The 21,387-nt window shown below is 41.3% G+C and overlaps 1 protein-coding gene across 1 annotated transcript in view; it reads right to left on the bottom strand.

The window, feature by feature from the left end:
• LOC124622442 (putative helicase MOV-10) overlaps positions 1-21,387 on the bottom strand; it is a 447,321-nt gene that overhangs the window by 64,523 nt on the left and 361,411 nt on the right. The window contains exon 16 of the mRNA XM_047148140.1: positions 18,821-18,939. Coding sequence (XP_047004096.1) covers positions 18,821-18,939 — 119 coding nt within the window. The remainder of the gene's footprint in view (positions 1-18,820; positions 18,940-21,387) is intronic.

Raw genomic sequence — 21,387 nt, 5'->3', positions numbered from 1 at the left:
GTGAGCTATTTGCTTTCACATTCCTGTTGGAGTTTTTTGGTGTCTATGTTCATAATGTAATAAAACTCACTGATGACAGCACATTCTCAAGCTACTTTGGGATTTAACAACTTTATTGCTTGGATAGCTTTCAGCATCTTGATCAGGAGTGTAGAAAGATCACAGTGTTTCCAATTAACCTTCAACACATATAACAAGAATAAGCACATTATTTATTACAGCATGTAGTCTTGTTAGTACTACTGCTGTCACCCTCATTCAAAGATGTATCAGGTGGTCTCTTTGGGTTTTGGGTGTTAGTACTGCCCAACAGACCACCAAACTACAAGAAAAGGGTTTAGGCTTCATAGAAGATCCATAAACAGCTAGAGAAGTACAGATCCAACCAGGCAGAGCACCACTTGCCTTCAGTAAGTATTCTACATTGAGGTGCAGCAGGTTTCCCAGAAGCTGCCAGCTAGCGACTGTTAAGACTCAATACCCACACCTCTCATCAACATACAGTGATATTAAAGTGATTTAATAGAGGCTTTTAACATATTCATGACCTGGGTGATTAATCGAAGATCCCTGTTCTCTGTGACACACAAAATTTTGGCCTCTGTGCCACACAGTGGTCACTGACGCATATCCAGAGATTACAGTTAGAGAAGCACTGTGAAGCACTGTGACCTTTCCACATCCATAAAGCTCTAGAGAGACTTGCAAGGCAACTTGAAGTTATCAAGCAGTTGTGCAGTCCTCAGCTCAGGAAACCAGATTCCACCAAGTCCATATCCAACGAACAAATGCTATGCTCTGATAGTTGCTCGCCATTTAGAACACTTGGGGGACATGTTTTGCTTGATCAAAAATATCACAGATTTGGCGAGCACTACCCACCAGCTCTGTTCTGACTGTATTTTGGTGTCAGTACTAAACATGCATTCAGTTTTAAGTGTTATATTTAATTGATGACCCTCCCTTTGGATTTGGAGTTGATTTTGGTTTCGACATGACACTATTTGGTGGAGACGCCGGTTATTTTCAAATGTCTATACGACCATGGCTCTACATAACAACTGTTGCCTAAAGAAGCAGGACCTGGAATACAAGCAGTACATCATTCTTAATATCCCTATACTCAGTAGACAGATGGATTCCAAAATAGCAGTAAGTCAGCTGCAAATCAGGCATCCATCAGCGTTTTCCAGAGATGCTGGTCAAGATTTGGGGAAATGGATCAAAGGATTCAATTGAGTCACCAAATACAACAGGTGGAATGACATCATGTGTTTTGAAAATGTGTTCTTACACTTGAGTGGTGTGCTGATATTCATGACAGAATATAGCACATCCTTGGTCAGCACTACCTTTCTTTAGTGATGCACTTCAATGCATGGTTTGTGGTAAGATCTCTGAATATTCAAAGTATGTAATATTCATATTAAAGGAAATTTAGTTAATGACCGTAAAGTTAATTATGAATCGACATGGTGGCTTAGAGGTAAGTCTAACATAAAATGTCTGAGTTGTCATAGCCATGTATCAAGCTGCTGGAGAGAGGGTATGTGCCGCTATTCATGAGAGAATATAGCAAATCCTTAGCCGGCACTACTTTTCTTCAGTGACACAGTTTGAAGCATGTTCTGTGGTAACACCTCTAATATATGAAGTTTGTAATATTCATATTAAAGGAAAGGTAGTTAAGCTTTATCAGGTCATTATCAAAAATGTGTATGTCTGCGATATATATAGATTTATGTTAGAAATAGTGTGTACCTGCACTGTTGTTTCTTTCTGTTACACGGGTTTGAGGATGCTGGAGCAACAGTGTAGGGCTTGCTGCAACAAGGTACAGCATTGTTGAAAGCTGGTCACTATACATGTGAAGCCAACGGCCATGCCAGGCTGATAGATATCATCATTGGTGCAGTGGCCTTTGATTATTATTAAAAAAGATGTATTTTATCAGAAAAAGAAAAAAAAGATGAAAACATTTGTAAGATCTTAATTCATATATCTGTTGTTGCCTAGTTGTCTTCACAGTATTCAGCAACACTAATATGTGTGGGCAACCAGAGTTTCTATTGTTATGTTGATGAATAAATGTATTATGAAGAATGAATAAAAACTGAACAGAAGGTGTTATTAATGGAAATTTAAAACCTGCACTGAGAAGCAGTTTATTGCAACAGTCTGTGTGATAGATGCTCACTGTGTTAAATCTTACCCAGACTATGTTATTGAACAGAAACAGAATCACTTATTGAATGAGGCTGAGAAAAAGGGATGTAGACTATCTTCAAGACTGATGATTTTTGGTGAAGCGACTTTGGGTTCTGAAGGCAGTGTTAACATCCACGACCAATTTTGAAAGCCTGTTACATGCTCTTTAAGTGATGTAGAGTTTTCAATAGAGGAAAGGTGCTGTAATTTCTGACACTGATGGAATGTAAGCCCAGAGATACGAGTGACAAAGTTGCACTCATGAGTGACTAGTTGCAGTGCTAATATCGCTAGTTGTTTTACAGATGACATGAACTATATGTTGAACTGTGAAAAATACATTATTGCCTGAGACTATGAGCAGATTTACTTACCACAGTTACTCAGTTAATGTCTGCTAGTCCCATTAAACAAGAACCTGCTACTATAAAGTATTTCCTTGGAAGAGGTGATGGTGATATCAGTCAGTACTGATGGAACAATTTGCTCCATTCACATAAAATTAAGCTCATAGCAGGACTATCTCAGTGGGACAGTGTAAAGACTAGTTACATGGTAAGAGGATTGAAAGGCTGAACAGGTCAACATATAGCATCAGTGTTGCTAATATCATTGGAAACATACTGTTATTAACAAACTACATGATCAGGCTGATTTATAGACACTGTGTGTGCATGCTGCCCTGTCACAACTGCACAGCCCATCGGTGGTTCAAGAACAACATGGAGAAGCTCAATAAATGGCATAAATTTCAAGCAGAACTGTACACAACGTTTAGTGGCAATCAGCAAAGCCTGCACAGCAGAACAACTGAAGAACAAGGTCCAATGTCATGGAGAAATGACAGAGTCGTGCATACAGATGTTTTGGCCCTATGCCAAATCATGAATCCAAATGACAGAAGGCAACAGAATCTCATACTTAATGAAAGGAGTCAGTAAGTCATGTATCAAGCACTTCTGGTAAAGGGTGTCACAATGACAGAGGAATTCATCTACTGATTCCAGCGAATCAAGTAAATGCAACAGAAAGAGTTGGACAAAAGAAGTATGACTGACTGTCAAAAGCGGTCCCCATGGCAGTTGGGGAAACCACTAGAACTCACGCATTCTCATACACCAGATAGTAAGAGACAAGATAGTGAGGTATAGTGTAGCCAAAAAAGTCGGACTGAATACACAATAAATAGCAGTCATGAATGTTGATCCCATAAGCCAGGAGGTAATGGAGAATGTCTAAGACGTGCATTGACCTTTAGCAGCAATATCAACCGACAGCTGAACACACCAGGCAGAATGGACTCAGTGAACTTTGGCTTATGCCGCAACCATCAGACAAGAACCAAGCACCAATGCATGTACAACCAACTCTATGTACAACCAACTTATGCCCCACAGAAGTACAGAGATTTGGAGAACAGAGGACAACACAGTATTGTGTTTCCACTGTGGATGTCCTGGACATGTTGTACACTACATGTTGTACACACTGTCAGGTGCCAAATATCACAACAGTTCTATTCACATCAGTCAACTGCAGGCAATTACAGTCAACCTGCATGACAAAGTCCATTGTTGTACCATGGGCAAGGGCAGGTTGCAAACCCCGCATGTCATAGTGATTCCCCATAGCCATAAAGAGATAACAGCCATTCACCCAGCTGCTGATGTTACGTAAAACTGAGTGAGGCAACCATCTATGGAGGTGAGGCCACCAGAGATGCAAATCCCCCATGAACTATGAGGCATGTTCAGAAAGTAAGAGTACTGTGACAATAACAGGCTGTGGCTTTTTGTTTTTTGAGGATTGGCACCAAAGAGCGACAGAGGTTTTTTTTAAATTTTCACTGACCAGAGCAAATAGTGTGTACACAGTAGTATGTAAATTCACCTTATAATGTCCAGTTGCGTGAAATATGTCAGTAAGAAATCCCATGGAGTTCAAGCCATATGCTGTGATCCTGTTCCTACTTGTGGCATAACACTTATCAATTTTTTTTTTTTTTTTTTGCAAATCAGAATGGTTTATAAAAAAAATGGATCACCATTCTCTCTGTTGGTTGATTAGCCTAAAGGATCTGTTGGGTCAACTGGGAAGATGGGCACTGAGGTGTAAGGAGTATAGCATCACAGTGGTATAAAAATGGAAGCAAACACAAGGACACTGACTGCCATTCCAGGAATCCTTTGGTGGAACACAGCAGCAGTGACAGCTGCAATAAATGATATTGATGCTGAACAGAGGAAAGAATGAGCACTGCTGATAACCACAGAAGTCTTGAAGAAAGACTAACTGACCAAAGGAGGATTCTGATTCACTAATGGAGCACTGTACAGATGAACTATGATCCAAAGGTGCAGAAATGGTTGCGTGTCATCCCAGCTCACCTACAGCCAGTTATCCTGAAGTTTTTCTATGATGCTCCAACAACTGGTCATCTGGGATTTGGGATTCATGAAGACTAGATAAAATCACAGATGCAGGTATCACTGGCCAGGTGTCCAGTAATTTGTTAGACATTTCTTAGACACTATGTCAGCCACAGTAAAGAATGACAGTGGTGAAAGCACATGCTGCAATTACTTTCAAGGGCTTCTGCTACCAGTCCCGACTGCAACAGCACCATTCCACTTGTAACACCATAACCTCTGGGGACCCTATATCCGATTTCAATCTCATCTCCACTCTCTCTCTCTCTCTCTCTCTCTCTCTCTCTCTCTCTATATATATATATATATATATATATATATATATATATATAGAGGGAAACATTCCACGTGGGAAAAATTATATATAAAAACAAAGATGAGGTGACTTACCAAACGAAGGCGCTGGCAGGTCGATAGACACACAAACAAACACAAACAGTCACACAAAATTCAAGCTTTTGCAACAAACTGTTGCCTCATCAGGAAAGAGGGAAGGAGAGGGAAAGACGAAAGGAAGTGGGTTTTAAGGGAGAGGGTAAGGAGTCATTCCAATCCCGGGAGCGGAAAGACTTACCTTAGGGGGGAAAAAGGACAGGTATGTATATAGAACCAACTATGATGTGACTTACCAAACAAAAGCACTGGCACGTTGATAGACACACAAACAAACACAAACATACACACAAAATTCAAGCTTTCGCAACAAACTGTTGCATCTTCAGGAAAGAGGGAAGGAGAGGGAAAGACGAAAGGATGTGGGTTTTAAGGGAGAGAGTAAGGAGTCATTCCAATCCTGGGAGCCGAAAGACTTACCTTAGGGGGAAAAAAGGACGGGTTTCACTCGCACACACACACATATCCATCCACACATATACAGACACAAGCAGACATATTTAAAGACAAAGAGTTTGGGCAGAGATGTCAGTCGAGGCGGAAGTGCAGAGGCAAAGATGTTGTTGAATGACAGGTGAGGTATGAGTGGCAGCAACTTGAAATTAGCGGAGATTGAGGCCTGGTGGGTAACGGGAAGAGAGGATATATTGAAGAGCAAGTTCCCATCTCCGGAGTTCGGATAGGTTGGTGTTGGTGGGAAGTATCCAGATAACCCGGACGGTGTAACACTGTGCCAAGATATGCTGGCCATGCACCAAGGCATGTTTAGCCACAGGGTGATCCTCATTACCAACAAACACTGTCTGCCTGTGTCCATTCATGCGAATGGACAGTTTGTTGCTGGTCATTCCCACATAGAATGCATCACAGTGTAGGCAGGTCAGTTGGTAAATCACGTGGGTGCTTTCACACGTGGCTCTGCCTTTGAACGTGTACACCTTCCGGGTTACAGGACTGGAGTAGGTGGTGGTGGGAGGGTGCATGGGACAGGTTTTACACCGGGGGCGGTTACAAGGATAGGAGCCAGAGGGTGGGAAGGTGGTTTGGGGATTTTGTAGGGATGATCTAATAGGTTACGAAGGTTAGGTGGACAGCGGAAAGACACTCTTGGTGGAGTGGGGAGGATTTCATGAAGGATGGATCTCATTTCAGGGCAGGATTTGAGGAAGTCGTATCCCTGCTGGAAAGCCACATTCAGAGTCTGGTCCAGTCCCGGAAAGTATCCTGTCACCAGTGGGGCACTTTTGTGGTTCTTCTGTGGGAGGTTCTGGGTTTGAGGGGATGAGGAAGTGTCTCTGGTTATTTGCTTCTGTACCAGGTCGGGAGGGTAGTTACGGGATGCGAAAGCTGTTGTCAGGTTGTTGGTGTAATGGTTCAGGGATTCCGGACTCGAGCAGATTCGTTTGCCACAAAGACCTAGGCTGTAGGGAAGGGACTGTTTGATGTGGAACGGGTGGCAGCTGTCATAATGCAGGTACTGTTGCTTGTTGGTGGGTTTGATGTGGACGGACGTGTGAAGCTGGCCATTGGACAGATGGAAGTCAACGTCGAGGAAAGTGGCGTGGGATTTGGAGTAGGACCAGGTGAATCTGATGGAACCAAAGGAGTTGAGGTTGGAGAGGAAATACTGGAGTTTGTCTTCACTGTGAGTCCAGATCATGAAGATGTCATCAATAAATCTGTACCAAACTTTGGGTTGGCAGGCCTGGGTAACCAAGAAGGCTTCCTCTAGGCGACCCATGAATAGGTTGGCGTACGAGGGGGCCATCCTGGTACCCATGGCTGTTCCCTTTAATTGTTGGTATGTCTGGCCTTCAAAAGTGAAGAAGTTGTGGGTCAGGATGAAGCTGGCTAAGGTAATGAGGAAAGAGGTATTAGGTAGGGTGGCAGGTGATCGGCGTGAAAGGAAATGCTCCATCGCAGCGACGGCCTGGACGTGCGGAATATTTGTGTATAAGGAAGTGGCATCGATGGTTACAAGGATGGTTTCCGGGGGTAACAGATTGGGTAAGGATTCCAGTCATTCGAGAAAGTGGTTGGTGCCTTTGATGAAGGATGGGAGACTGCATGTAATGGGTTGAAGGTGTTGATCTACGTAGGCAGAGATACGTTCTGTGGGGGCTTGGTAACCAGCCACAATGGGGCGGCCGGGATGATTGGGTTTGTGAATTTTAGGAAGAAGGTAGAAGGTAGGGGTGCGGGGTGTCGGTGGGGTCAGGAGGTTGATGGAGTCAGGTGAAAGGCTTTACAGGGGGCCTAAGGTTCTGAGGATTCCTTGAAGCTCTGCCTGGACATCGGGAATGGGATTACCTTGGCAAACTTTGTATGTGGTGTTATCTGAAAGCTGACGCAGTTCCTCAGCCACATACTCCCTACGATCAAGTACCATGGTCATCGAACCCTTGTCCGCCGGAAGAATGACGATGGATCGGTCAGCCTTCAGATCACGGATAGCCTGGGCTTCAGCATTGGTGATGTTGGGAGTAGGATTAAGGTTTTTTAAGAATGATTGAGATGCAAGGCTGGAAGTCAGAAATTCCTGGAAGGTTTGGAGAGGGTGATTTTCAGGAAGAGGAGATGGGTCCCGCTGCGATGGAGGACTGAACTGTTCCAGGCAGGGTTCAATTTGGATAGCGTCCTGGGGAGTTGGATCATTGGGAGTAGGATTAGGATCATTTTTTCTTCGTGGCAAAGTGATATTTCCAGCAGAGAGTACGAGAGTAGGGCAGTAAATCTTTGACGAGGGCTGTTTGGTTGAATCTGGGAGTGGGGCTGAAGGTGAGGCCTTTGGATAGGACAGAGGTTTCGGATTGGGAGAGAGGTTTGGAGGAAAGGTTAACTACTGAATTAGGGCGTTGTGGTTCCAGATTGTGTTGATTGGAATTTTGAGGTTTTGGAGGGAGTGGAGCTGGAAGTGGGAGATTGAGTAGATGGGAGAGACTGGGTTTGTGTGCAATGAGAGGAGGTTGAGGTTTGCTGGAAAGGTTGTAAAGGGTGAGTGAGTTGCTGTTCCAGAGGTGGGAAACCAGGAGATTGGATAGTTTTTTGAGGTGGAGGGTGGTATGCTGTTCTAATTTGCGGTTGGCCTGTAGGAGGACGCTCTGAACAGCCGGTGTGGATGTGGGAGAGGAAAGATCGAGGACTTTTATTAAGGATAGGAGTTGACGGGTGTGTTCATTGGCTAAGTTGATGTGTAGGTGAAGGATTAGGTGGGTGAGGGCAATGGATTGTTCAGTTTGGAACTGGTATAGGGACTGATGGAAAGAAGGGTTGCAGCCAGAGATGGGAACTTTAAGTGTGAGGCCTTTGGGGGTAATGCCAAATGTTAGACAAGCCTGAGAAAATAGAATATGGGAGCGTTAATCTGGCTAGGGCGAAGGCATGTTTGCGGAGGGAATGTAAATAAAACTTAATGGGGTCGTTGTGGGGGTGTTGTAAGGGTGACATGGTATTGGAAGGTGGAAAGTGTATCATGAGGCTGAAATGAAAATGGAAATAAAAATATATGGAAAGAGATAAAGGTGAAATGGAAAGTAACTGGAGATCTGGTGTGAAAAAGGCGAAAAGGTGTTGTTTACAGCTGGGCTATATTGGACTTGGGTTGGTAAACAACGATGTGCACAAAGGTTAGGTGGTTGTGTTGCCGCCAAAACACGCTAAAGGACGGAGAAATTCTGGAAAATTTCGAAAAATCTGCGTGTAATGTATTAAAAGGAGTGGTTTTGTGGTGGCAGATTATGAAAATGAGGCCAACAATTGTCTGACGAAGAAATAATGATGTTAAAACCTGTGCGAAGCGGCTACAAATTATCAGTGATGTGGGAAAAATGGAAATGGAAATAAAGCGAAAGTTATTAGAAATAGCCGAAATGGTTGTTTAAAAGGTGAAAGGAATTGTTTGTGAACTAGAAACGGTGGATTTTATAGCCGCGGTAGTGTTGAAAGCGGCAAAAAAAAATTTTTTTGGTTATGGTTTGGAAGTGGGTTACGTATTATTGAGTATATATAGGCAGGATAAAATTGTATAGCAGATTACGGTAAAAACGAGAAGGTGAATACAAAGTGAAACTACTGGCAAAAACACAAAGAGAAAATAAGACGACAGGAAAGATTTCGAAATGCAACAGTGACATTAACAAACGTAATTGTTGGGTTCAAATTAATGATATTAATATAATAGAGGGAAACACTCCACGTGGGAAAAATTTATCAAAAAACAAAGATGATGTGACTTACCAAATGAAAGTGCTGGCAGGTCGAAAGACACACAAACAAACACAAACATACACACAAAATTCAAGCTTTCGCAACAAACTGTTGTCTCATCAGGAAAGAGGGAAGGAGAGGGAAAGACGAAAGGATGTGGGTTTTAAGGGAGAGGCCTCAATCTCCGCTAATTTCAAGTTGCCGTCACTCATACCTCACCTGTCATTCAACAACATCTTTGCCTCTACACTTCCGCCTCGACTGACATCTCTGCCCAAACTCTTTGTCTTTAAATATGTCTGCTTGTGCCTGTATATGTGTGGATGGATATGTGTGTGTGTGCGAGTGTATACCCGTCCTTTTTTCCCCCTAAGGTAAGTCTTTCCGCTCCCGGGATTGGAATGACTCCTTACCCTCTCCATTAAAACCCACATCCTTTCGTCTTTCCCTCTCCTTCCCTCTTTCCTGATGAGGCAACAGCTTTTTGTGAACGCTTGAATTTTGTGTGTATGTTTGTGTTTGTTTGGGTGTCTTTCGACCAAATGAAAGTGCTGGCACGTCGATAGACACACAAACAAACACAAACATACACACAAAATACTGATGGTTGCAGAGATCTCTGCCCAAACTCTTTGCCTCTGTATATGTCTGCTTGTGTCTGTATATGTGTGGATGGATATGTGTGTGTGTGTGTGTGCGAGTGTATACCCGTCCTTTTTTCCCCCTAAGGTAAGTCTTTCCGCTCCCGGGATTGGAATGACTCCTTACCCTCTCCTTTAAAACCCAATCCCTTTTGTCTTTCACTCTCCTTCCCTCTTTCCTGACGAAGCAACCGTCAGTATTTTGTGTGTATGTTTGTGTTTGTTTGTGTGTCTATCGACGTGCCAGCGCTTTCGTTTGGTAAGTCACATCATCTTTGTTTTTAGATACACTTTTCCCTTGTGGAATGTTTCCCTCTATTAATATATATAATAGAGGGAAACATTCCACGTGGGAAAAATATATCTAAAAACACAGATGATGTGACTTACCGAACGAAAGTGCTGACAGGTCGATAGACACACAAACAAACACAAAATTACACACGAAATTCAAGCTTTCGCAACAAACTGTTGCCTCATCAGGAAAGAGGGAAGGAGAGGGAAAGACGAAAGGATGTGGGTTTTAAGGGAGAGGGTAAGGAGTCATTCCAATCCTGGGAGTGGAAAGACTTACCTTAGGGGGAAAAAAGGACTCGCACACACACACATATCCATCCGCACATACACAGACTGGTGTCCCCCATCCTGACCCACAACTTCTCCACTTTTGAAGGCCAGACATACCAACAATTAAAAGGAACAGCCATGGGTACCAGGATGGCCCCCTCGTACGCCAACCTATTCATGGGTCGCCTAGAGGAAGCCTTCTTGGTTATCCAGGCCTGCCAACCCAAAGTTTGGTAGAGATTTATTGATGACATCTTCATGATCTGGACTCACAGTGAAGAAGAACTCCAGACTTTCCTCTCCAACCTCAACTCCCTTGGTTCCATCAGATTCACCTGGTCCTACTCCAAATACCACGCCACTTCCCTGACGTAGACCTCCATCTTTCCAATGGCCAGCTTCACACGTCCGTCTACATCAAACCCACCAACAAGCAACAGTACCTCCATTATGACAGCTGCCACCCATTCCACATCAAACGGTCCCTTCCCTACAGCCTAGGTCTTCGTGGCAAACGAATCTGCTCCAGTCCGGGATCCCTGAACCATTACACCAACAACCTGACAACAGCTTTCGCATCCCGTAACTACCCTCCCGACCTGGTACAGAAGCAAATAACCAGAGCCACTTCCTCATCCCCTCAAACCCAGAACCTCCCACAGAAGAACCACAAAAGTGCCCCACTGGTGACAGGATACTTTCCGGGACTGGACCAGACTCTGAACGTGGCTCTCCAGCAGGGATACGACTTCCTCAAATCCTGCCCTGAAATGAGATCCATCCTTCATGAGATCCTCCCCACTCCACCAGGAGTGTCTTTCCACCGTCCACCTAACCTTCATAACCTGATAGTTCATCCCTACGAAATCCCCAAACCACCTTCCCACCCTTTGGCTCCTATCCCTGTAACCGCCCCCGGTGTAAAACCTGTCCCATGCACCTTCCCACCACCACCTACTCCGGTCCTGTAACCCGGAAGGTGTACACGATCAAAGGCAGAGCCACGTGTGAAAGCACCCACGTGATTTACCAACTGACCTGCCTACACTGTGATGCATTCTATGTGGGAATGACCAGCAACAAACTGTCCATTCACATGAATGGACACAAGCAGACAGTGTTTGTTGGTAATGAGGATCACCCTGTGGCTAAACATGCCTTGGTGCACGGCCAGCACATCTTGGCACAGTGTTACAACGTCCGCGTTATCTGGATACTTCCCACCAACACCAACCATCCGAACTCCTGAGATGGGAACTTGCTCTTCAATATATCCTCTCTTCCCGTTACCCACCAGGCCTCAAACTCCGCTAATTTCAAGTTGCCGCCACTCATACCTCACCTGTCATTCAACAACATCTTTGCCTCTGCACTTCCGCCTCGACTGACATCTCTGCCCAAACTCTTTGTCTTTAAATATGTCTGCTTGTGTCTGTATATGTGTGGATGGATATGTGTGTGTGTGCGAGTGATACCCGTCCTTTTTTCCCCCTAAGGTAAGTCTTTCCGCTCCCGGGATTGGAATGACTCCTTACCCTCTCCCTTAAAACCCACATCCTTTCGTCTTTCCCTCTCCTTCCCTCTTTCCTGATGAGGCAACAGTTTGTTGTGAAAGCTTGAATTTTGTGTGTATGTTTGTGTTTGTTTGTGTGTCTATCGACCTGCCAGCGCTTTCGTTTGGTAAGTCACATCATCTTTGTTTCTAAATATATTTTTCCCGCGTGGAATGTTTCCCTATTATATATATGTTGTTGTTGATGTTGTGGTCTTCAGTCCTGAGACTGCTTTAATGCAGCTGTCCATGCTACTCTATCCTGTGCAAGCTTCTTCATCTCCCAGTACTTACTGCAACCTACATCCTTCTGAATCTGCTTAGTGTATTCATCTCTTGGTCTCCCTCTACGATTTTTACCCTCCACGCTGCCCTCCAATGCTAAATTTGTGATTCCTTGATGCCTCAAAACATGTCCTACCAACCGATCCCTTCTTCTAGTCAAGTTGTGCCACAAACTTCTCTTATCCCCAATCCTATTCAATACCTCCTCATTAGTTACGTGATCTACCCACCTTATCTTCAGCATTCTTCTGTAGCACCACATTTCAAAAGCTTCTATTCTCTTCTTGTCCAAACTAGTTATCGTACATGTTTCACTTCCATACATGGCTACACTCCATACAAATACTTTCAGAAACGACTTCCTGACACTTAAATCTATCCTCGATGTTAACAAATTTCTCTTCTTCAGAAACGATTTCTTTGCCATTGCCAGTCTACATTTTATATCCTCTCTACTTTGACCATCATCAGTTATTTTACTCCCTAAATAGCAAAACTCCTTTACTACTTTAAGTGTCTCATTTCCTAATCTAATTCCCTCAGCATCACCCGATTTAATTTGACTACATTCCATTATCCTCTTTTTGCTTTTGTTGATGTTCATCTTATATCCTCCTTTCAAGACTTTGTCCATTCCATTCTACAGCTCTTCCAAGTTGTTTGCTGTCTCTGACAGAATTACAATGTCATCGGCGAACCTCAAAGTTTTCACTTCTTCTCCATGAATTTTAATACCTACTCCGAATTTTTCTTTTGTTTCCTTTACTGCTTGCTCAATATACAGATTGAATAACATCGGGGAGAGGCTACAACCCTGTCTCACTCCTTTCCCAACCACTGCTTCCCTTTCATGCCCCACGACTCTTATAACTGCCATCTGGTTTCTGTACAAATTGTAAATAGCCTTTCGCTCCCTGTATTTTACCCCTGCCACCTTCAGAATTTGAAAGAGAGTATTCCAGTTAACATTGTCAAAAGCTTTCTCTAAGTCTACAAATGCTAGAAATGTAGGTTTGCCTTTTCTTAATCTTTCTTCTAAGATAAGTCGTAAGGTTAGTATTGCCTCACGTGTTCCAACATTTATACGGAATCCAAACTGATCTTCCCCAAGGTCCGCTTCTACCAGTTTTTCCATTTGTCTGTAAAGAATTCGCATTAGTATTTTGCAGCTGTGACTTATTAAACTGATAGTTCGGTAATTTTCACATCCGTCAACACCTGCTTTCTTTGGGATTGGAATTATTATATTCTTCTTGAAGTCTGAGGGTATTTTGCCTGTCTCATACATCTTGCTCACCAGATGGTAGAGTTTTGTCATGACTGGCTCTCCCAAGGCCGTCAGTAGTTCTAATGGAATGTTGTCTACTCCCGGGGCCTTGTTTCGACTCAGGTCTTTCAGTGCTCTGTCAAACTCTTCACGCAGTATCTTATCTCCCATTTCGTCTTCATCCTCTTCCATTTCCATAATATTGTCCTCAAGTACATTGCCCTTGTATAAACCCTCTATATACTCCTTCCACCTTTCTGCCTTCCCTTCTTTGCTTAGAACTGGGTTGCCATCTGAGCTCTTAATATTCATACAAGTGGTTCTCTTCTCTCCAAAGGTCTCTCTAATTTTCCTGTACGCAGGATCTATCTTACCCCTAGTGAGACAAGCCTCTACATCCTTACATTTGTCCTCTAGCCATCCCTGCTTAGCCATTTTGCACTTCCTGTCGATCTCATTTTTGAGACGTTTGTATTCCTTTTTGGCTGCTCCATTTACTGCATTTTTATATTTTCTCCTTTCATCAATTAAATTCAATATTTCTTCAGTTACCCAAGGATTTCTATTAGCCCTCGTCTTTTTACCTACTTGATCGTCTGCTGCCTTCACTACTTCATCCCTCAGAGCTACCCATTCTTCTTCTACTGTATTTCTTTCCCCCATTCCTGTCAATTGTTCCCTTATGCTCTCCCTGAAACTCTCTACAACCTCTGGTTTAGTCAGTTTATCCAGGTCCCATCTCCTTAAATTCCCACCTTTTTGCAGTTTCTTCAGTTTTAATCTCCAGTTCATAACCAATAGATTGTGGTCAGAATCTACATCTGCCCCTGGAAATGTCTTACAATTTAAAACCTGGTTCCTAAATCTCTGTCTTACCATTATATAATCTATCTGATACCTTTTAGTATCTGCAGGATTCTTCCAGGTATACAACCTTCTTCTTTTATGATTCTTGAACCAAGTATTAGTTATGATTAAGTTATGCTCTGTGCAAAATTCTACAAGCCGGCTTCCTCTTTCATTTCTTCCCCCCAATCCATATTCACCTACTATGTTTCCTTCTCTCCCATTTCCTACTGACAAATTCCAGTCACCCATGACTATTAAATTTTCATCTCCCTTCACTACCTGAATAATTTCTTTTATCTCGTCATACATTTCATCTATTTCTTCATCATCTGCAGAGCTAGTTGGCATATAAAGTTGTACTACTGTAGTAGGCATGGGCTTTGTGTCTATCTTGGCCACAATAGTGCGTTCACTATGCTGTTTGTAGTAGCTAACCCGCACTCCTATTTTTTATTCATTATTAAACCTACTCCTGCATTACCCCTATTTGATTTTGTATTTATAACCCTGTAATCACCAGACCAAAAGTCTTGTTCCTCCTGCCACTGAACTTCACTAATTTCCACTATATCTAACTTTAACCTATCCATTTCCCTTTTTGAATTTTCTAACCTACCTGCCCGTTTAAGGGATCTGACATTCCACGCTCCGATCCGTAGAATGCCAGTTTTCTTTCTCCTGATAACGACATCCTCCTGAGTAGTCCCCGCCCGGAGGATATATATATACGAATATAATAGAGGGAAACATTCCACGTGGGAAAAATATATCTAAAAACACAGATGATGTGACTTACCAAATGAAAGCGCTGGCACGTCGATAGACACACAAACAAAGACAAACATACACACAATATTCTAGCTTTCGCAACCAACGGTTGCTTCGTCAGGAAAGAGGGAAGGAGAGGGAAAGACGAAAGGATGTGGGTTTTAAGGGAGAGGGTAAGGAGTCATTCCAATCCTGGGAGCGGAAATACTTACCTTAGGGGGAAAAAAGGACGGGTATACACTCGCACACACACACATATCCATCCACACATATACAGACACAAGCAGACATATTCAAAGGCCTTTGACACAAGCTTGTGTCTGTGTATGTGCGGATGGATATGTGCATGTGATTTTTGTTTCAGTTAGTTAATTACTACATGCAAATTAACAAAATATATTTCTGGAATAATAAAACATGTAATTTATAGTCTTAATAGAAACAGATTCTTTCCTGTCGTTGTATGTAATTATTCACTTTTATTCTACGTACATTTCTATGTAATTTGGGAAGATGTATGTAAAAACTCTAATTGTTCTTATGAAAAATTCAGTCTTAATAATATAGTAATTGTTTAAAAACAATATAAATAAAGGTGATTTGTATGCACCATACTTCAGTCTTGGACTGAATTTTGTATAAAAACCATGTAGTCAGACTTTGTCACAACATAAAATGTTTTATAACTGGAAGATGTAAGTTCTACAATGTAAAACAAGTTTGCCGCCAAACATCTAGCGTGTGAAATAAAAACCTTTGTAAACAAGAACTACTAAAACTTATTTTGACCAACACGTAATATCCATGTGATGATGCAGTAACATCAAAATGAATCTAAGGCATCATCAAGAAGAAGCAACCCAGATTACACAAGATAGATATAAAACTGGTTGAGGGTTATCTGAATGCGGGTAATGTGTTGTAAAATGTGGTATGAAATAATTAGGTAGTGACTGAACATTGTTTTTTCTTGTTTTAAACTACGATACACATTCCAAACTTCACATAAACATTTTCGCCACATTTTATTACACACTGAACTTAAATTGAACTCTTGGCGAGGTGCCTGAAGGCTGCAAATGGGAATAGATACAAGTCTGCACTGACTATCTCACCAGCTATGCTATTACCAAAACTGTGCCAACCGCCAAGCTCCACAAATGGCAAAGTCCCTTAAAGACGACATCATTTTAAAAGCATGAAGCACTCCCTGTGATGCCCTCTCATTGTGGAAATGTTTTCCACTTGAGACTTGTATCAGGGATGATTTCATTCTGTGACATCACCCACAGGATGACAACCACTCACCATCCACAGACTACTGGCCCCAAGCATGCTTTAATAACAAACTGGAAGATATCCTCTAAAAACCTATTGATGAAGAATAGAAAAATGGGACTGCACTACCATCCATCGTAACATACACATACAACAAAGCGAAGCAAGCTCTAAGGCTTCACACAGTTCTTCTTGCTCCACAGTAATGAGGATGAAATGACAACAGATACACTCTTTCTGTTTCAGCTGGATGATACTCAGGATGACTATGTGAAACACCCCATCACCAGGATCAAAGAAGTAAGGCAGCTGGCTTACATATAAATTCTTGACTCCAGGAGAAAAGACCAAGAGTGCTACAGTGCCAAGCATAGTAAACATCTACATCTACACGGCTGCTTTACAAATCATGATTAAGTGCCTTGTAGAGGGTTCTACAAATCATTTTCACACTAATTCTCGATTATTCCACTCTTGAACTGCGTACAGAAAAAACAAGCAGCTATATCTTTCTGTGAGGGCTCTGATTGCCCTTATTTTATCATGATGATCATTTCTCCCTATGTAGGTTGGCAGTAACAAAATATTTTTGCATTCTGAGGAGGAAACTGGTGATTGAAATTTCATGAAAAGATCCTGTCACAACAAAAAATGCCTTTGTTTTAATGATTTCATCCCAAATCCCATATCATGTCCGTGTCTCTCTCTCTCTCTTGTTTCTCAATAATACAAAATGTGGTGTTCTTCTTTGATCCCACAGCGTGTTTCAGTATTCCAAAATATGATGGACAAGTGTAGGGTAGGCAGTCTCTTTAGTAGATCTATTGCACCTTTTACGTGTTCTTTTAATAAAACGCAGTCTTTGGTTCACCTTCTCCACAACATTTCCTATGTATTCTTTCCAATTTAAATTGTTCATAATTGTAATTTCTGGGTAATTAGTTGAATTTACAGCCTTTAGATTTGACTGATTTATCATGTAACTGAAGTATAATGAATTCCTTGTAGCACCCATGTGGATGGCCTCACAATTTCATTATTTAGGGTCAATTGCCAATTGTGCTACTCTGGGCTATATTCTATCTTTTTTCACTTGTCAGATGACAAATCTGAAGTCAAGGGTTATGACCCCTCATCACGGAAGACAAAAGTAAATGACATAATCCATATCCGTCATATGAAGGTTTACAACAGTCCAAAGGTGCAGACTGATGACTGGAAGCTGAAGGAAACTGAAAACCCACTCAATTATTGGAAACCTTTGAAGGGAGGGGCTATCTTCCATGCTCTTCATAGTGGAGTGGATGTAACATCATCACCAGAAAGCAAGGATTTGCCATGCACAGGAACATTGGCAAGATCTGGTTCTGTGGTGCTGCATTCGGTTCCAAGAACTCTTCTGAAACAATGTGTCACTGTTTCTCTAGGAGAGGAGCAATGGTGCAAGTTGTGATGCAGTGTGGCATAGAAGTTAACATCGCTGACTGGTGTGGTGTGTGTCACCAGTTCAAACCCAACCACCAGCATTTAGTAGTTATTTCGCATTGCCGTTTTTAGAAGGTTCTTGAAATATCTTTTGTTTGTACACCCTAGAATATTTAATATACATATAAATACTTGTATTCTAGAATATTCAGTATTTGTATAAATAGGTGCACTCTTTATACAAGAGGTCAGTTCTATTCTGTTCATGTATCAGTGTCAGATAAATGTGCTTTTTAAGTGTCTTATTTCACTGAAGACCCTGCCTTTGAACTTGGACATAATTGTGATTTTGATATGACAGTATTTTTAATGAAATTCTCAAAAGTGCTATTACTTGTGTGCTGCTACATGAAAGTGCCAGATGCTATATGCTTCATTTGGTTAGGCTTCTGCCAATATGACATTGGAAGCTGCTACTACGATAAAATTTTGCTGTATCAATTTTTGGACTGCATTTTGTATGGAGGGTTCTTCAAAAGTTGTAGGTTAGAGTCACTGGGATACATTTTTTGCATTAAAGAATTACATAATCTGTCACAAAAAAACATCACAAAAAAAGGGTGTGTGACCATAACTTTATATTAATACACACGGTGGTGTATTGCTGGGACATAAAAATGTTAATGGCGCTCATTCACAGACAGAACAATTACACATTTCTAACAGATTTTAGTTCTCCATGCAAGTCATCTTACTTAGTTCACAAATATATCCTTTATCAATATGAAATTTAAAACAGAGACCATAATTAAAGACAAACCTACTGGGAAATATGTTTTTTTCCAAATATCTGCCTGGAGCAGCATTTGCCTTAGTAAAGCCAGAGGTTATTAATGGAACACATATAACAGCAAAATACTAGAAACTAAGAATGGAAAGGATTGTGAAGCACCTGGGTGAGTGAGCTTCTCGTTCATCTTTGCCTTGAACTCCATGAAAAATTATAGGAAATTCCCTTTTGGGCAGCTGATTCCATCTGCAAGCCATCCTTGTTAAATCTCCACCACAGGCCTGTGACAGACAAACAAAAAAATATAACTGTTTGCATATTTTAACACTCTAATAGTAGTAACTTTCACCTAAGATGGAATAAGTAGTCCAAATAATCCTTGGTATATTAGGAAATAGTAAGGTAGAGACATAAGATGAGGTATCAGTCTGCCATGGTACACTCTTTGGCTCTTCAAGAAATGGAAAATATTCAAGTGAATACAGAGAGAAAGACTATTAAGTTAATTGAGCTAGAGTGGAGCAAAACACTGTCGTTAGGCTTCTGTTTATGCAGAGCCAAGAATACAAGCAGAAGTTGCTCCTCCTGTGAGTATGAGTGGTGCATGGACATTGTCACTTGCTGTGGTGGACATGTTACTCTGTTCAGCCGCTGATGGAATGCGTTATGGTGGCCCACCAAGTAGTAACCAAAGAGCCTTTATTAACAACAAACTTTATGTAAAATGTAATGTAATTGACTTACTCTATTGTATATGGACCAGAGGGAAGGAGGAGTCTGAAGCTCATAGTAAAGTATATTATATTAATGGTTAATTTTCGAATATGGTTGAAATGAAGGAACTCTGGTTATGAATTGTTTAAATTGTTTGAGGAGTCAAATGAGCTATTTTTCCAACTGACACAAGAAATTTTTGGGGAAGAGGATCCACACATGGTGAAAAAGATTGTTAGTTGGGAATGAATAGTACAACCAGCTGTAAAAAATTAAGTTATATGTGACCATTGTATCCAGAAGATATTAGCAAAGAAATTGAATATAAAAAAAGGTCATGTGCTAATCATACAAGAAGGATGACATAGATAGAAAGTTATAGGCATTATTAAGACCACAAAAGGTAAATAAATAGAAGAAACGCTAAGCTTAAGGATTTGATTCATAAGCATTGTTAAACTTCGAGCTTTGGGGGGAAAATAATAATAATAATAATAATAATAATAATAAAAGTCAAATCATTAACTAGGGATCAGGAGAATAAGTTACTGAAACTTGGAGGGAAAAAGTAAGAGTGTCACCTACCACCAAAGACAGATTATTGAGAGTGCCACGTAAAACCAGGGGCAGCAACTGTACACACAAATGCAGACCATGTCAAGATTATGTAGTGGGAAGATGACCTTTGGGTTAACAAAATTGAGCAGTAAGTTAATTGGCTATTGGAAAGGTTGGTATTGACGTGCTGGACTCACATTAGAACTGAATCCACTGTAATATGGTAAGGTGCACATTAAAGCATAACCTACATCTACAGCAGATAATGGTTTGCACATATTATAACTGTCATATTGTCTTCCACTTCGTTTTCTCACTCAACAGTAGTGTGTATTGTCCACATTTGTACTGTTTTTGACAATGATACATGTGTCTGTTACTGAAAATATTTTTGGCAGCAGTTCGAGACACAAATTTATCTTCAAGGAATCCATAAATTTTAAAATGGGGCTTCTCTCATTATAAGACAAATGACATTCTTAGCACCAATATTATAGGGAACTTGCAAACCTACAATCCTAAAATTAAAATGGAATGACTAAGGCTAATTTGTAGTTCCTTGTTTGATGTTCAGACCAACATTCTCGGCATGGGATGAGATAGCTGCTGTTCAAAAGTAGCTGGAAATTGCTCAGTCTGCTATCAGACAGTTGGAAGCTGTTTCAAAAGGGGTTGGAGAACTACATCTACATCTATACTCTGAACACCACCATGAGGTGCATGGAAGAGGATACATCCCATTGTACCAGTTATTAGGGTTTGTTCCCATTCCATTCAAGTATGGAGCATGGGAAGAGTGATTGTTTGGATGCCTCTGTATGTGCAGTTATTATTCTAATCTTATCCTCACAAGCCCTGGGTGAGCAATACATTGGAGGTTGTTGTATATCCTTAAAGTAATCATTTAAAGCCGGTTCTTGAAACTTTGTTAACAGACTTTCTCATGATATTTTATTTCTATGTTCAAAAATACTCCAGTTCAGTTCCTTCAGTATCTCTGTGCCTCTTTCCCATGGATGAAACAAACCTGTGACCATTCCTGCAGCCCTTTTCTGTATACATTCAGTATCCCCTGTCAGTCCTATCTGGTACACACTTAAGCAGTATTCTAAAACTGATTGCACATGTGGTTTGTAAGCAATCTCCTTTGTAGACTGATTGCACTTCTCAGAACTCTACAAATAAACTGAAGCCTACCACCTGCTTTACCCACAACTGAATCTATGTGATCATTCCATTTCATAATATCCCTCAAAGTGTCACATCCATGTCTTTGTATGATTCGGCCGATTCCAACAGTGATTCACTGATATTATAGTCATAGGACACTATGTTTTTTTTTGTTTTGTGGAGTGCACAATTTTAGATTTGTGAACATTTAAAGCAAGTTGCCAATACCTGCACAACTTTGAAATCTTATCAAGATGTGACTGAATATTTATGCAGCTTCTTTCACA

Source organism: Schistocerca americana, chromosome 7, assembly GCF_021461395.2.
Source record: "Schistocerca americana isolate TAMUIC-IGC-003095 chromosome 7, iqSchAmer2.1, whole genome shotgun sequence".
Lineage (NCBI taxonomy): Eukaryota > Metazoa > Arthropoda > Insecta > Orthoptera > Acrididae > Schistocerca > Schistocerca americana.
This window is presented reverse-complemented; position numbering and strand designations above follow the sequence as displayed.